At 38.1% G+C, this 18853-nt stretch overlaps 1 protein-coding gene across 1 annotated transcript in view; it reads left to right on the forward strand.

Moving 5' to 3' along the window:
- LOC107724831 (protein diaphanous homolog 2-like) overlaps positions 1-18853 on the forward strand; it is a 471924-nt gene that overhangs the window by 197215 nt on the left and 255856 nt on the right. The window contains exon 21 of the mRNA XM_016533907.1: positions 4179-4293. Coding sequence (XP_016389393.1) covers positions 4179-4293 — 115 coding nt within the window. The remainder of the gene's footprint in view (positions 1-4178; positions 4294-18853) is intronic.

Below are 18853 nucleotides of genomic sequence, written 5' to 3' on the forward strand. Positions count from 1 at the left end.
GTTCATTTGGATTTTGAGACTTCATTTTCGCAGTTTACAGCATTTCACGTCCCCCACACACACAACTACCAACGAACGAGGCCCAGTGCAATTCATTAATGTGTACACGATTTGAAAAATTCGCAAATGTGCATCACTTCACTGAAACAAATGCTTTTCAACTGGTGTCTGCAGAGTTAAGAATTACATTAATGTGCAGCATTTTGTTCAAATAGAGACATATTTGTGAATACAGATGTTATAGTTTGTATTAAAGTGTCATAATTTGTGCATGTAGCGATTAAAATGTGCATTTGTGGATCAGGCGACACGCATGCATTAATTCACGTCTCTTCTGAGTCGATTCTATTTGATTCATTTGAATTTCGAGACTTTTTTGAGACAAACCGCGGTAGGCAAATGACGTAACCGGTGTTGCGGCTTAACACCGGTATAACCGAAAACACCATCTATCGCAGCAAGCCTAATCTTAATAAGATAAGTGGACTTTGAACGATTAATTGCCGCTTTGAATGATTACGTAATTGTGGCATCCATAATTGTAATCGCAATTAGAAATTCAATTAATTGTGCAGCCCTAGTGCAAAGTAGGCGCCAGGATGAGCAACTAAATGAAACGTAGTTGAATGACTTCCATTGCCATTACCAGAGTGTTTCACCATGTTAGACATGCATATACATAATCCTAAAAACTTACTAAACATTTTGAAGAAATAATTATATATTGCCTATTTTATAATTATATATTGCAATTAATTAAAATTTTATCAAAGCAAAGCTTGACCAATTAATTAAATTACATTTTAATGCATTTTTGGGCTTCTTGTTTTCTGTTCCTGTTATGACATGATGCATCCTGAGCTGTATAATTTTCTTTAAAGGGGTCATATGATGCTGCTAAAAAGAACATTATTTTGTGTATTTGTTGAGGATGAGGAAATGACCATATCTCATTTATAATGAAAGAGAATGCAAACTGTTTTTATCTGTAAATCTAGTAACTCCTAGTGATGCCGACAGTTTCCCAGTCTATTGTATCCATATTCTAATTATACCCCACAGATTTCTTGGAAATAGTGATATGTATGTATATGCTGTTGGATATATTTTTCTAGTTGTTGGGCTAATTATACAAATTACAACAACAGTGTTTGCTGAGATTAAGAAACAAATGTCTTCTCAGGTGTCATTTCATGTCAAACGTAACCTTTCATTTTCTTTTCTTTTGGGTTTGAATGGTGATGTGTTGATTGCAGAGCAAAAGAATAAAGAAAAAAAACGTTGCATGATAGTTTCTGATTGATACATTACAGGTTTGATACTGATGTTAAGAGGATGACAGGTGGTGAAATCTATCTATCTATCTATCTATCTATCTATCTATCTATCTGTCTATCTATCTGTCTATGTCTGTCTGTCTGTCTGTCTGTCTATCTGTTTTTGAAAGCAAGAATTTGTCTTCATACAACTCACTGACTAGTTGATTTTAAAATTGTGTAGTTTTACACTACAAAGGTCTTTCCATGGTCCTGTTGCTACTGTGCTTTGGAGACACTTTACTTAAGATGTTACCGCAGTAAACTGGAGACTGTTTTATATGTATGGAGAGTTCTTTCAATTTTCTCTTAGCAAAAGACAACAATAGCTTTAAATTCTTAAGTTTTCAATTCTAAGAGTGCAGACACCTAATTTATTGCATGCACACATGTTGGCTTTGACTGTGACAAGTAGCACAGTTGAATTCCCTTATGCTAGTGTCGTAATGAAAAGGAGAGAATGAGGCAGAGATGATGAGGAGGAGGAGGTTACTATACGTAAAACTAAAGGGAGAAATTACATTGTTTAAACTGCCACCTCTCTCCGCTAGTTTACATCACTTTGATCCTGATTCTAACCCCACACATAAACAGACACACACACACACACACACACACAAGGGATGTGCACATATTTTCTAGAATAAGAACAACATATTTTCACAGTATAGTTGATGGGTTGTCTGGGTAATTAGTGACTGATCAATTGTGAGGAATTCCTGTATAATTACATTATCTGATTGGTATCTAGTGGGTTTTCCTTAAGAAGCACATAAGAGGCATATTATTGCATTTTTCAATTAAAAATAGTTTGTTTTTAACTTAAAAGTTCAACACTTATTGCATGGAATTAAAAAAAGAAAAATACACTACTATGTGCACTACCAATTAAAAGTTTGGGGGTCAGTAAAATTAATACTTTTATTCATTTAATGCATTAAATTTACCAAAAGTGACCTTATAGTCAGTGTGAACCGGATGTTGCTACCAACTTTAATATTGTGATTTAAAACTGAAACGGAATATTGAATAGAGGGCGGGTTTTAATTTTAGAGCTCCTCCTCACCATCTCTCGCTCGCAGCTAGCTAACAGTTAGAGGGGAGTAGTTAAGGATATTATGCCCAAGCTGTTAATCTGATGTCATCAGAGAAGAAATTCCATTCCTACGGTGGCCGAGAAGTGCAAAGCAAATCACAATTCTGAAAACAAAATAACAAATTACAAACGCAACTGCAAGTCTAGAAAACAAAATAACAATTCAGAAAGCACAACAACAATTCAGAAAACATTATAACAAGTCAGAAAACACAATGACAAATTCGAAAACAAAATAACAAGTCAGAAAACACAACGACAAATCAGACAAACCGGAAGAGGTAGGTATAGTTTGAGACAGCGCCATTGGTTTGGGATTACTCACCGCTGACTGGACGAGACATCTGTCAATCAACGTATACAGGGAAGAACCAGCCGAAGAACAGCAGAGTTGTGGTAGAAAGTTCGGAGATGGTATTAAAGTAGTTCAGTTTAAATGTATTGTATGAATTGCCCTTACTATGGAATAAAAAATACGGAGTGTATATTTACATTTAGTTAAACTGGCTGTAAACTATCAGCTCCAGTGGCGCAGATGGATAAGTGCGTATTGTTGGCTTTTTGACGCGATCGACCCGGGTTCGATCCTGCCTTTTGCCGAACTTTTTTTTTCTCCCTTGTCGAATCTCGTATCACATCGTAAAGGCATTTATTTTCAATAAAAAATTAAGGAAATAATCAAAACGTTGAAAATAAAGTATCGGGTAGGGTTAGGGTAGGTGTAGGGAGGGCTTTATTATACCAATAAGGTGGCATCCATTTAATAATTAAAATTGAAATTACATAATTTACACTCAATATGTTATTATTGCATACTGTTTTATAATGTACTACAATACTGAAGTGCAGATAATTGCCACTATTTGCAACAAGTAGTATACTTGATAGTAGAAATCCTGCTATTTTAACATAGTGTAAATAGGTATTTGCACTTAGTGTAAATAGCATATTGCTAAAAATACTGCTATTTTCACTTAGTGTAAATAGAATCCATTGCTAATACGAGATTTGAAAAGGGAGGAAAAAAAAGTTCGGCAAAAGGCGGGATCGAACCCGGGTCGATCGCGTCAAAAAGCCGGGGGCACGCACTTATCCATCTGCGCCAGTGGAGCTGATTATTTACAGCCACTTTTAACTAAATGTAAATAGACACCCCGTATTTTTTATTCCAGAGTAAGGGCAATTCATACAATACATTTAAACTGAGCTACTTTAATACCATCCCCGAACTTTCTACCATTTTGTTTTCAGAATTGTGATTTGCTTTGCCACCGTACATTCCAGAGCAGAAGCACATTTTCAGATTTTGATCGAATATTACAAAGATACACAATTTTTTTTCCAGTGGATTAACTTGGTTTAATTGTTCACCTCAATGCTTGCAATGTGCTCTAACAAAGCAAATAGTGTAAATGTTGATTTCATGAGGACTTTAAAGACAGCAACATTGTTGCAATAAAAAAAAAACTTTTAAACAAATGCTTAAAAAATGTTTAAACTTTCTATTCATCAAAGAATTCTGAATAAAATGTATCATGTGTCCTCAAAATTCTTAAGCAGCCCAACTCTTTTTAGCATTGATATTAAGCGTTTCTTGACCACCATATCAGCATATTAGAATGATTTCTGAAGGATTGTGTCACTGAAAACTGGAGTAATGTATGCATGAGTTAGGCATGCTTTATGTGTGTGTGTGTTTAAGTGTGCACTGGTGCTTGCTTGCTCTATTCCTGCTGGTGTTTGATGGGGTTTTTCTGTGCTTGCAGATAGTGCCTCAGGAGATGGCGGAAAATTGCTTTTGGCTCAAAGTCAAAGAAGAGCGGTTTGAGAACCTGGACATGTTCAGCCAGCTTTCACTGTCCTTCTCTTCTAAATCCAGAGGTAAGGACAACCAGCTTTGCCTCTCCCACTAATCACATAGGCCCACGTCATTTCAGCTACCCTGATACCTGCTTTTATCTGTCCAAACATTCGGAAACCAATCATCTCTGTGAAATGTTAATTATCTTTATAAAACTGTGTCAGTTTCCACCTACTTCCCCTTTTTATGTAGTCTCTACAATCAGATTAAGTAAGCATTTAGCTCTGTGCCAATTAGCAGAGCTGCAGAGTTGGAAGCGTACTTTACATGTCAGCACAGTGTCAGTTTACAAAGCATCCCTCTTCCTTCACGGGAACCGTTCTTTAAGCGGCTGTGGGTTTCGATAGGAGCATAGGACAGACATGCTTGGTTAGCTTGGCTGCCTTTCCGCTTCACTGGATTCCCCCTGAGAAACAGTGAGGAAGAAAGAACGAGCGAGAAAGTTACAGTACAGAGAGTTGCACTCTTGTTTTGGCCAGTTTGTTTCTCCGTTTGCTTCCCTTGTTTATTCACACTGCTGGAGAAGGAAAAAAGTGGAGGTTTCCTTCGGCAAGGCAGTAAGTTGAACCTTTGACAGTGAGTGGCCTCAGTAGATTTAAATGCCTGTTTCATAAAGGGGCATTGCAGAGGGCCTGTCAGACATTGAGCACAATTGAAGAGTCTGCTCATGTGTGCAGCGGTGGTCAGATGATCAGTCATTGAAGTGAACTGATCTGAGAGCAGATTGACTGCGGTCTGTGGAGTTTGCAAGCGTTAGCCCACTGGCAGAGCTCCAGATAACTCCTCTTATTCTCCAGTATCGACATTATATTGGCCTGTTAAACTACATCCAGCAACACTTTAAGCATAATGTGGTGGTTTAAGATGTGCAGAAGTGCCTATGACTATGGCGATGAATATAACCATTGCTGATTACTACTGGGGTTTGTAATTCCTCTTCTGAGACACTGACAAAAACACAGCCTGTTCCTGTGAAGCCAAGCACTTTTTTTTTAGATATAATTGTGTTTAGGTTTCAGTCGTCTACACTTTGTATTGTTTCTGTAGTTTGAATTACATTTTCAAATGCAGAATTACATCTGCACAGGTGTAGGTTTTATAAGTAAGAGTTGAGGAGTTCCTCAGGGACCCATGTTTGGCTCAGTTCCTATCAATTACGCTGAAGCGTACCCACTGACTCGACTCTCCCCAGGTCTGTTTCTGAACCCTAACTGAACGTCTTCATGAATGAAATATGGTTTTCTGTGTTTGATAGTTGCAGCAGTTCTTTTAAGATGAAGCTAGGATTCTGTGACTCAAGCTTTGACGTGAGCAAGATGTGAATTGGACCCATTCTGGGAACTTTCCCCCAATGAGTAGAACCTTACTTCCTCGTACCACTTTTAATTCAAAGATTATTAACCGATGGTAAACCTCATCGCTGAAAGAGAGTGGAAGGGAAGAGAGAGTGATCTTATACCATTGGTAATCGTACTGACTTTGAACTGTCTGACATCTGATGAGTTAGTCTTAGTGTACTGCTAAGACTGCATCTCTAAAATATACTTTCACGGCACCAGTTGGAGGAGGAGGAGGTGGTAGGTGGTGTCTTCAACCTGTCTCCAGTGTTTTTTGAGACTAGGTGCAGCTGGCAGTCTCCAGGGATTAATTACTTTATAAGGCCTCGCAGATGCTCAGTTTTGCCTCACGCTATAAATCCTCATAGCAGAGCTGGCAGAGCAGTCATTGGTCAAGCTTTGCTTCATTTGTCTGCACAACTGCTGCTTTATGTAGTGGTGAGTGTGGTCTGCTTGGAAGGGCCAGGGAAAAGCGCTCTCGACAACTCGCTTATAACTAAACCGTTTATCTGGAGACTGAACACAATGTAATGAACAATGGGTCAAGGAGATGTAAATGTGTTCTTGCCCTCTGTAAAGTATACAAAACAGGCCTCTGTTATCTAGTTTTCCCCCAGAGTGTAAGTCTTACTGGTGTTTGAGTTTTGGTATAGATAGCTGCTCCATTTCACATTCCTTTTTTTCTGCTACACCGCAGAATCTCTTTCTCCCCCACCGCTCAACGGCCCTGGTGTTAAATAGCTTTTAGCAAAACAAGGATTTAGTGATCAACAGGGATTTTAGATCTATGTCTTTCAAGACCTCCAGACTCCTACTGTATTAAAAAGTAGTCTTTTTGAGCTTCTGGGGAATAGGGCCAAACTGCAGACAGAATGCAAGTTTAAGCAGTCTTCATTTCATAATAAAATGATGCAATTTCACCTCAGCATTTATTTATTTATTTATTTGAGCGGTATATAAATAATGGCATATTTTTATCAATGTCCTGTAGTAGCAATGAATCATGGTTCTGCAAGACATTTTTGTACACAATAATTGTAACATTTCTAAGTCTATGTTTGCATTATTTTAAAACCTACTTCAAATGTTGCAATCTAATTCAAATATTTGGTAAGTTGGCAAGTTTTGGAAGCTATGCAAGTTTTATCTAAAATGTCTTTCATCAGTGTAGAAACATTTGGAACTCCTCTGTCAGACTGGTTTAATTATTGATAACATTGTGAATCCAGTACAGCTAAGTCAAAGGCAGACCACTTTTTGATCTTATCTTCAGGAAATCAGACATCTAAATGCTCACAGGATTTAAAGTGAAATGGAATAATAGTTTTTGTTGGACTTGACCTTTTGAGAAAAAACCCTAGTGTTCTGTGCCCTTTCATCCCAAATTGTAGTCTTGGAGATTAGCATGATTGTCGACAGTTAGCTTTTGTCAATACATGCTTTAGAAGCAGCGTGATCTTTTTCAGAAATGCAGTTTAGACCTCATTTAAATCCGCTTCTTTGTCAGATTCCAATTTTATTGTAATGTTGTTTTCCTTGTAGCCACAGTTGCTTGGCCTTTCCACCCCCTCTCTCTCACACTCTTATTCCCTATTTCCCCCAGACTCCCTTCGCTTGGTGGTATCAATCAATGGTTGTGCTTGTGTTTCTGCGTGGGGGATCAAATCGGATACACTGGTGGATTGAGTGTGTGGCATGGCCTACTGCATTTGAAAAGCAATTCAACGCCTCCGCTTTTATGTGCCACTGAAATAAGGTGGATGCTGGCAAAACTCGCTCCTCCTCTTGCCCTAATAGGTTTTCTTCACCGCTGACATCCACTCTCAAGAAAATAGAAGTCTGACTCTTCGGCAAGGTGATGACATGCATTGCTTGTTGCTTTTGAAATATAAACCACATCAGCACCACCGTTTTCTTTAAATGGTGCATCATATGAATTCTTACCGAAATTTGAACTCACAGCAGCACCTGAACACTTCACTGATATTCTCTGTGATCGCAAGCACTCCTCCCTTTTCCTGCTTTGTGAGGAAAGCTGTGTTTTTGGCATCGATGTTGGATGAAGTCGTATGGTAGCTTTTTTTTCTTTGCTCTCGCATACATAGACTAGCAGTAACCCGAATTGAAGGAGCTTTTTGGGGAAGCACTGCTCAGCCCCGCTTGTGTTGGTGCTTTGAGTGGCTCAGGCAATAGATGAGTTTGATCTTGGTAAATTAAGTGCGATGGGGTGGTGAAGATGGCTCCTGGCTGCTCCACAGATGGGGCTCTGAAGCGAGATCTAATGAAGATGTATTTTAATAATTGGTGTCAATGCTGAAGTAATTCATGGAGAAGGAGGAGCCAAGGGCAGCACTTGACCTCTAAAAGGAGGACTACCATAATTTTTGTCTCTTAATGAGCAGCGAGCCTATGATGAGAGAGAAAGAGAGAGAAAAAGCAAGTGAGGGTCAAGTTGTGGAGTTCCATATATCTCTCACAGAATCAGTGGTAAAGGTTAAAGCAGTGCCCTGTGTGATAGTACAGCAAATGCAAGAATGAGAGCTGTCAAGTGACTAAACATTTTGTTCCCATTTTGTGCATTATATGCCATATAATCAAAATAATTATGGTTAATTGCATAATCAATATTTGTTGGCCCTTAAGTAAAATAATTTAAGACAGCATGATATTGTGGTAGATGTATAAAGCACTGAGTAGACTTTACAAGTTTATTTAGACGAAATTATATTGATTTCATTAATTTTGCTATCAAGTTTGTAAATCTGTTTTAAAGACTTGAGGACTGTTCGCATAGGTTGCATTTTTGAACTGTGTCTGTGCTATTTTTTAATTTGTTGGTCTATCTTAGACCATTTCAGTGGGTCATGCAGTTTTTCAGCATCTTGCCATGTTCAAATAAATAGTTTTAGGTCAAGGTTTTTGAGTGTGAAGGTTTTTTGAGCAGATGGAGTTGTACTTACTGAAGACTTGCAAAAGCACAAAAGTGGTACTTTAAGGTTGAATTATGATGGTAGGAAAATCCTTCATAATATGATTTACTTTAGGCTTAATTGTGCTTATTATTTATTTATTTTATTATTTTTTTGCATTTTTTTTTTAGTTTAATTAGGAATATTTTATATTATTATTTTATTATTAAAGAACAGGTCATATGATATTTTAAAGTGTCCTAATATTGTGTTGGAGTCCCCTACAACAGGTTTAAATGTATCAGAAAACATTAAGGTCAGAAAACATTGTAATTTTCTCAGAATATACATTTAATATTATAATCATTTTTCAATGATTTCGAAACGATTCGTTCGAAGCAGTTCTGAGCTTAATGTCTGTAAACCCCTCCCTTCCATTAGCCTACTCTGCTCTGATTGGTCAGCTGGCCAAGTCTGTTGTAATTGGTCTTTCGGTATACAATGCGTGTCGGAAACGAAACGCCCATTACCATAATAATTTTTTTTTTTGCTCCGGAGGGTTACTTGTAAACAAATATGCTATAAGGTTACAAAAATGGCATCGATATTACCTTATCAATTCAAGCTCGAGTCCGAGGATGATACTGATGCAGTCGCTCTACCGGAAACTCCATCGCAAGCACGACTTGATCAGGACGTTTCTCAGTGGTATGTTTAAACTTTGTATGTGGTACTTGATGTGATGTGACAGCAGTTTTATTGCATTCATTATTATTATTTACTTATTTGAGGTCCAGGTGTGGGAACTGTGTTAGAATACCCAGTGAGGCTGAAAACACAGGTCTTCTCGAAGTGTTTGTGGGCAGGTCAGAGTGTTCGTATTTTGCGGGCAGGCGGGGATTATGCAAATGTGTTACCTTGTTACGTATATAGGTAACAGGCAGAAGATTCAAAAATACAACGACTCGTTAAGGCGGTTCAGAGTCGACTCTTTCTTTTGAGAGACAATATCTTTATTTATCATGCACTTTTTTGATTAACAACTTTGCAGACTGTTTACATTGAAGAATCGCTACGTTACAAACTGCAAAAAAGATATTTTTCGAAAACCCATATGACTTGCTCTTTAAATCTATAGTGTATTTTGCTGGACTTGAGGCCAGTATACCGTGAAATTGACCCTGTGAGAAACATGGCAATAATTATCTATGTATACACACATGTGCAGTCCTTCTGGAGGAATTCACTTCAGGTCTGAATGACACTGCTGTGTAATGATGTTCTGTGTCCTGCAGGATGGACGATGCAGAGGCGTGCTTCATCCTCAGCAGCAGAAATGAAGTGGACCGCACTGCAGCTGTAAATATAGCCTCATAATTTAGTACCTTGCCAAAAGTAAAAGTTATTAAGGCTGCAACAACAACTCAATAAGTAACTAAGAAGGAAAATAATCGTAAATTGTATCTCATTATTGATTAGTCAGGTCTTTGAGCTGTATATAGAAGAATCTTCATCGGTGTCACCACTTCAATTTATTAAAAATAAACCTATTTTCTATTTTAAAAAGCACACATTTTTATGAATTTAGGATGAATAATATACAACACACGTTTTCCCAAGCACAGGAATTTTTTTTAATTAATCAAATGGAGTGCAACAAAAACAGGAAACCTAATTATTTTGATCAAAACAATTTTCACTGTTAAACATCAGATTTACTTTTAAATTAGCCATAATAGAAACTCTGGTATGCAATGCAAGTAATTATATTTTTAAATGAACAGTAACTTAAAGCTAGTGGGAAATTTGAAACATACATTGGAATATTAGTCATACTTTATAAAATGTGTTTTCATCTTTTAAACTATGATGAGACTGTGACGTTTTATTACTTTATATTGTAGGCCTAACCATTTCAAATGGTTTAATCAATTATCAAAGAAATAATCAAAAGATTAACTGATTGTCAGAGTAGTTGTTAGTTGCAGCTCTAAATGTTATTATTGACACTTATTGCATGTATTGCAGTTTGACTATCAATAGGGATTTTTTTTTTTTTTACTGTGATTCACTTAATAAATATACAAATGTATACGATTTTCCTGAACGTAAACTGCTATTAATGGCAAAATGAAGTGTGCACATTTTATTGTAAGAATGATGTCTGTTCTTATAGGATCATCAAACCATTCTGCGAGCATGGGCTGTGAAGGACTTTGCTCCAAACTGTCCTCTATATGTCCAGATTCTCAAACCTGAGAACAAATTCCATGTCAAATTTGCAGGTCAGTTTTTTTCCTTCTTCAGGTTGACTCATTTCATATGCAGTCAGCAAACAGTGACCTGTCCTTTATTAATCATGTTTAGATTTTAACAGACATGAGGTAGTGTTTATTTTTCATATTTGTCTTTTGACCAAAATGTATATAATTTATATAGTCCATTACTTTTAATAAAACAGCAAGTCAACAAAAAAAAACCTTATGATATATAAACAAAATACAAAACTGTCCTGACAGTTAGACATGGACTTATTTTAAGGACAATCTGTTAGCAACTGTAGCTTATTGTTTGTACTATAGATGGTTGTAGTGTGTGTGTGTGTGTGTGTGTGTGTGTGTGTGTCAGTGTGTGTGTTTCATATAGGTGTATGAATAATAAATATAGATCCATCTGGATTCTACACACTCCGTCTCACCCTCTTTGAAGTGTTTGGTGGTTATGAGCAGCCGTTTTGTATGTCTAGCATGGCCTCTACCTCTTGGGTCACTGCATTTGCATTTACATGTGTTTGTTTAATAGATGAAGCAAAGTATTCAGAGGGATTAATATGCCCCTTTGCGTGTGCAATGCTATAAACGCATGTGATCATTCAAACACCTTGAGAAAGGTAAATAATGAATAAAAAAATTTAAAAAGTGGCCTTAACTCACAGGTATATTAAAACTTTTAACAATTAACGCAAGATTCATGTTTAGTTTCTCGTTTTTGTGTGTAGCTCTGAATTATATTATTGATTCACATGTTCAGATAAAAGTCATCCATGGCAATATAGCAGTAGCCTTGATTAACAGTATACAGTGTGATTGTGTTTTTATTGTGAAAAAAGGTTGACAAATGTGTCAGAAGTTAGTACTGGCTGTGACAGTAAGTTCCCTTTCAGTCGGTCACTCCGAGTCACGTCGGTGACCGACAAATTGGGATCTCGCTTCGAGAGACCAATCTACTTCGAGTGTAACTAAACGAGCCAATGCACATTGGCATGCAATTATTGCATCCATCCAGCGTGAGCATAAAAAGGCAGCCCGTGCAATGCATACCAGCTTTTCGCTTCGGAGCCGAGCGACAACATCGTTCTGCTCCATCCAAGTGTCTTCAGTGAGCTACGAGTTCAACGCGCTCTTGGAAGCTTCTTGTGTTGGCGGACGGCGCTTCAGCGGTGGTCGTTCTTGTGTCGAGTGGGTTGCGCACTTCAGGCTGCACTACCCCCTGTTGTGCTGCAAGCGGCCATTTCCCCTGTGCGCCTCAGCACTAAAAGAGCATTTCCCTGAAAGAGCAATTTCTCTAAAAGAGTACAATAAGTCTTTGTAAAGACGACGGATCGTCTTTTTAAAGATGCCGTTTCACCCGTGCGTTTGTATGTGGTACTTGATGTGATGTGACAGCAGTTTTATTGCATTCATTATTATTATTTACTTATTTGAGGTCCAGGTGTGGGAACTGTGTTAGAATACCCAGTGAGGCTGAAAACACAGGTCTTCTCGAAGTGTTTGTGGGCAGGTCAGAGTGTTCGTATTTTGCGGGCATGCGGGGATTATGCAAATGTGTTACCTTGTTACGTATATAGGTAACAGGCAGAAGATTCAAAAATACAACGACTCGTTAAGGCGGTTCAGAGTCGACTCTTTCTTTTGAGAGACAATATCTTTATTTATCATGCACTTTTTTGATTAACAACCTTGCAGACTGTTTACATTGAAGGATAGCTACGTTACAAACTGCAAAAAATAGATTTTTTGAAAACCCATATGACCTGCAATTTGTTTAAAATATTTAAAATTACATTTGATATTGATAATATATTTATTTTTTATTTTTATGTAAATTTATACCATTCTGTAAATATAATTTAATATTGAACAAATGTGCCACGATGTATTTATATATATACGGATTGTAATTTTGTACATATTCATATTCAGTCCTTGTGTGAGCATTCACTTTTCTGTCTTTTTAGATCATCTGCCAGCTGTGTAATGCATCAACGACAGATTTCACTTTTAAAAACATGGCTGTGACTTCCCAGCAAGGGGCCTGACATGATCCCCATTTATCAGCCAAAATTCCATCAAATTCTCTCTGAACAACTGTTTCCGCTCCTCCCTCCTCAGTACCCCAACATTCCTTGTGTGCCCCTGCCCAGCTTAATCCTTGGGTTATGGAGGGTCCAGAAATGACCCGACACTTTCACCTATAATGATGGAATCAGACTTAACCCGTTTGTGATCGAAGGCATTAGATATGAGGCCTACTATTCTGCTTCTATACCGAGAGCTCTTGCACCAGGTTTTTGAGAAATCAGAAATGCTCGCTCAAATCCTTGCACAGACTGTTAGATATAAGACAGAAGCAAGATCCCCTAAAAAGGCTTTTGAGCTTGAATTGCCTTGTTGTCAGTTTCAAGCCTGTAATCTGTAATGACAGCAGTTTTATGTCTTTGAAAAAGGACATATAGGCATTACCGCGAACAGACGTAAATGTATTTTATGTAACATAACAGATCCCAGTATCAAAGGAAACTGTAATCCTTGAGATTTCCATACCAGGCTTTATAACACAGGACCACCACCTGATTAGAATTATGTTTATTTCCATACAAGCCAATCCCATTACGCCCTGCGGCAGGTGAATGCAGGATGCGGTGGAATTGTTCTCCAGCTTGGCTCATATTAACAGCTTGGTCTTAATGCCACAGTAAAATAATAAAGGAGGCTTTTGATAAGCAGCATGCTAAAGCGCTTTGAACAGGGGGTTAGATCATTCCACTTGTCTCCCCTAAGGACAGAGCTGTTTATTGCTGATGCTGTTTATTGCGAATGGAAGCATCTGCCAGTGCAGCTCTGTCCACATGACTCTGGCCCTCTCCCTCCTCTCTCTCTCTTTCTCTCTCTTTCATCACTCCAGAAAATCACTCATCCACGGATGTCAACATATCCATCTGGACCCAAGGCTACCCAGTCTTGCACTAAAAACTCAAGTGCACACAACATGCACAAACTATTTTTCTCAACACACACTCGTTTGATGGCTTGCTCTTTCTAGCATCAGATCACTACTGGTTTTGGCACCTGCATTTTTATAAAATCACAGCTTTTTTCCCAGTAAGTGTTTGAAGCAGAATTTGCTTCAGAGACTGTATTGGAGAAGGAGATGTGCTACTGCGTAAAATCGTAAATTCATGAAGCAATCATTGTCAGATTGTATTAATGTTATGAAATGTTATTGAAACTTAGTTTTTCTTCAGTGTATTTAGAAAATGGCTGCCAATTAACCGACTTCCATTAAAGTGACATTGATTGGCTTCTTTCTGACCTTGAAGCGAGGCTCTCTAGAATTCTACTCAGCTGACAGCAGATGGCTTTATCGAATTCTGCAGTGTTCATACCAAAAATAGAGAGTTGCTTTTTGGTGGCATGCTTCTGAAAAGAAAGCAATTTCTCTAATTGCTCTCATATGCAAAGCCAATTTGTCTCAATAAATCCAATGTGGCCCGTGCTAATTTTTCTTTGTTTGCCCACTGTGCTCCGCCTCAGCCTAGGCTCACAGTCTCGCTCATTTTTGCCATTCTCTAATAAATCACATATGCAGGAAAATTAGAAATTTAGTTAAATATTAATGGGCTGTAATGAGTTTATTGTGCATTAGAGAGGCCACAGGGGGTGACCTGGATAAAGGAGTCTGTGCATTTTGAGGAGGATACCCCACCGTTCTTCGCTCGTATCGCTACACTCGGATGTCCCACTGACTTTAATCATCTTATCTCAGAGGGGAGCAATTTCGGCAACCACTGCACTTAACAGCCCATTTGAAAAGGCCACCACACCACGCTACCTGTCTCGAAGTAACTCTAAAACTTTCAATGAAATCTTTGCCTCATAACTCCTCATTTGGGGGATGTTTAAGTGCAAGTTTTTGCTTGTCGTTTATATATATCGTGGACTTTTGAGTAGGCGGCGGAAGTTAGTCTACTTGAGTTCTCCTGAGAAAGTTTAAGGAAAGTTAAAAGATGACATCGTCATACGCTACTGCAACAGGATGTCCAAATCCAGTCTAAAGAGGTCTATGAAAATACTATAATTGTGTGTTATACTTGGAATAGCTTTTAAATATATCATGCGACTTCTCTTGGCCAAATCTGTTAAGCCTGAGATTAATGAACGTTTTCTGTCGCAAGATCTTTACACTAAACAAGTCGTATTATTTTAGCAAGTACTCACTGTAAGACAAGTATTTTGGTTTAATTTCCCAGGAAAGGAAAAGTAGACTTTAGTGAAGACATTCTGATTTGTACAAAGAAAAAACATTCATATTCATGAGCTTAATCTCTGTGTCACTATTATATTGCTGATGATCTCATGTTCAGTACAGTAGTGTGACATGATTGGACAAGCTAAGACTGAGATTAATAGGCCCTGCTTCACCTGATCATTTGCAGTATTCCTGTTAGTAAGGGGTACATGAATAATCAACATCTCTTCAAAATAGTGACGTGTGCCCTCCACATGCAGTCCAGAGGGTGTGAAAACAAGACCAAAATAATAAAACAAAAACAACGGCACATTACAGAGGCATAAAGTCTCCCAGGCAGACGAGTAGAGGAGGGAGGAGCTTTATTTTCTTTCTGCCGTGGGGTTTGACAGTGAGAGACGATGAATTTAGGCTGGAGTCACATCCTCTCAGGCCCTGCGGGGGTCCGCATCAAACTACTTCCACAACGAGGCATCCCAGACGTGGGCACGGGGACTCTAGAGTACCACAGAGAGATGCGCCCCACTCTCAGTGTGGTGATGGGCATGTTTCTTTTGCTTCTGTGGTTTGGAGATATTCATGTCTGCATATGTTAACGGAACTAGTTCCTCAGTGTTTCTTATGTAGGCAAGCTTATGTCGCAAATGACAGAGTACTTGAATTTACTAATATTTGCTAAACTTTATAAATCAATTTGTTCTGTGAATCACAAAGTTGCGTGTAGTTTCATAGTTAAATCAATATTTTGCAATATTATAAGCAACATATGTTGTATAAGAAGTTATTGTTTTCTAATATTTGATTGAAATTACATGAACTTGGTTTAGTGTTAAACTTAATCGGTAACACTTTAATATAGGAACCAATTCTCACTATTAAATAGTTGCTTATTAGCATGCCTATTATTAACATATTGCCTGTTTAGTACATATAAAGCACATATTCTGCATGACCATATTCTACATCCCTAATCCTACCCAATACCTAAACTTAACAACTACCTTACTAACTATTAATAAGCAGCAAATTAGGGGTTTATTGAGGCAAAAGTCATAGTTAATGGTTTGTTAATAGCGAGAAGTGGACCTTAAAATAAAATGTGACCACTTAACCTTGATTGTAATTAAACTAAATTAAACTAAAAGTTGTGAGAGAATTGATTCAAATGTATAGTAAACACAAATGTTAGTATTTTCAAAAATCCTTATAGACATTCTCTGTTGTTGCAGCATCATTCGAATGCATTTACATTTTATTTACTTTCTGCACGCATTGTTGTTGTTGTTGTTTTTTTTTTGGTCATGTTATCAGTGGTAATTGCCACCATAGTGTCTTATCTAAATGTTACATTTCCCAGACTGCAACTTTATTGGCTGTTCGAGCAGTTTGACTCCTAATTTCCATACAAATCAAAAATGGTGCAGAGGCCACATCTCGGTGTGATCCTCTTCCCCTGCTCTCTAGGCTTGTGTGGTGACGTCTTATCATGTTTAATTTGTCCCCGAGACTCTGAGGTGGAATTGGTTCAGGGCGGTGAGAGAGTGAAGAGAGAGGTCTGAAGAGTAGAGGGGACGACACGCTCGCTGTCCCCCCCGTCGCCTCCCCTCGCCTGCCTGTCGAGTAAACAATCCCGGTGCTGCGTGCTCAAGATGGAGCCTCGCTGAATATCAACAACACACTCAGCAGCGTGAAAAGCCTCTTCTCCGTGGAAAGCTGAGCTGAGAGCCCAGACAACCGCACAACAGCCCTAGCCCTGATTGGAGACCAGTGTTACAAGACAGTTTGGGGAAAAGAGAGTGAATTTTGGAGGGGATTGAAAAAAGTAAGGGAGGGGTTGGCTATCGTGGACAGCAGAGGATAGAGGTCAAGGAGAGAAGCATTAAAAGCAACTCAAAGATGGAAGAAAGGTGTAGTGAGATTTAAAGGGATAGTTCACCCAAAAATGAAAATTCTGTCATTTACTCACCCTCATGTCGTTCCAAACCTGTATGAGTTGCTTTCTTATGTTCGTGATAGTTCATCCAAAACTGTCTGACTGTTTCTTCCATCTAACACAAAAGGTGAAATTTTGCAGACTGTTTCCTATGCTCTTTTACAAACACTCAAAATGAATAGGGACCGAAGCGTTCACACTTCAAAAAGGGAACAAAAGCAGTATAAAAGTATCATAAAGTGGTCCATTCGACTTATATTCCAAATCTTCAGACATCATACATTAGCCTATTGTGAGACTGTTTGGAGTCATGATTCACTCATAATTTTTACCCCCAGTGAATCAGTGAGTTAACTGGATCATTCTGGTTCACAAACAAATCATTCAAACCATTTTTATGTATTGATCCATTGATCAGATCTGACTCAAAGAATGACTCGTTAATTGTTCATGACATTGTTGACATGATTAATTAATGAGGTTAATACTTCACTTGTGAACGCACAGCCTTATTGAATGGCTTCAGACATGTTTGAATATAGGGCACGGGTCATATGAAATACTTTTATGACACCTATGTGGTGCGATAACTAAAATTGTTATTCCGTATAAAAAAGGAAAGTAATGAGTAAGTCATGACTTGATTTTTGAGTGAACAAGTGAACACGTTTCCGTTGACTGTTGTTAAACCCGGCATGAACCAGAAATTGAACTTTAATTTTTTTTCCTTATTGTGATGTATGTCCGAGTGAAACAGCTTCTTGAATGAGAAAAAAATGTAGAGCCGGGCTTGATTTTGACCATCAGAAATTGATTGGATTGTTGAATTGTTGTTGTTTGCTAATTGTCAGTATGGGGTACATGCGAGGGAGATGAGACATCAATGTTTTTCATTAACATATACATATATAAAGAATAGTCAATTTTGATTTCATTTTGACTAAATGATTGCTATAGATCCTTCTTGCTCAATCTCAATCTGTGTCCCTTTCTCCTTCTCGGTTTCATTCAATCACCATTTCAGCCCTTTTCTTTGAACGCTTGTGAGAGTTTTCTTGACCTCTCGCCAGCAAAGGTCAGCTTTTGAGGTCTTCACTTGATGTATGAGAGCCATATGGTCTGACAGCTCGACCCTCTCTCTGACATTTTGTCTTATTTGTTTCTGCTCTCCTGATCTCTGACCTCATGTGTATCTTGACCAACTCTACCCAGTCAGCAAATTTCCTTTGGCGCGGATCTGGCCCATATCAACAGCTAAAGTGTGACCCAGATTAGTTTGTGTTCGCCGGCCCAAAACTGGTCCACATATTTTTAGCCAGAACTGAACCTAAACAGTGCCACAACCCAACCCAGAGTGAGCCAAATAATAAAAACAGATGTGGCTGATATATGGACCTTATATGGTATTCTTATATGGCTGAGTTCTGTAAAGGGCTGACGGCCCTTATGTGGCCCACATGTGGCTGATAAACCAAATGCCATTATTTAACCATATTTACACCACACCTATTTTTTTTTTATTTAAAATACCCATTACACAGTAAATCTTAAACACAAAAATGGATTCACACTCATTTTTTTAAATGTTTATAGTAGAATTTTAATAACAGAATTACAATACAGAACATAAAAGAAGTTGATACTTTTAGTAAGTCTACTTGCCTGCGGTAAAGGTAATGCTGTTTTATTGTTCCGTGGTTGCAAAACTGATTGAGATTACATGACATGAGCGTGTTTATTTCGCGTTATAACCGGTTGTAACTAGTAGAAAAGAGAAGGAGGGAAGGGGTGATGGTATTTGGCTCACTCTGGGTTGGCTTATGGCACTGTTTTGGTTCAGTTCTGGCTAAAAAGATGTGGACTAGTTTTGGGA

Source organism: Sinocyclocheilus rhinocerous, unplaced genomic scaffold, assembly GCF_001515625.1.
Source record: "Sinocyclocheilus rhinocerous isolate Xijiao unplaced genomic scaffold, SAMN03320098_v1.1 scaffold1687, whole genome shotgun sequence".
NCBI classification, from domain to species: Eukaryota; Metazoa; Chordata; class Actinopteri; order Cypriniformes; family Cyprinidae; genus Sinocyclocheilus; species Sinocyclocheilus rhinocerous.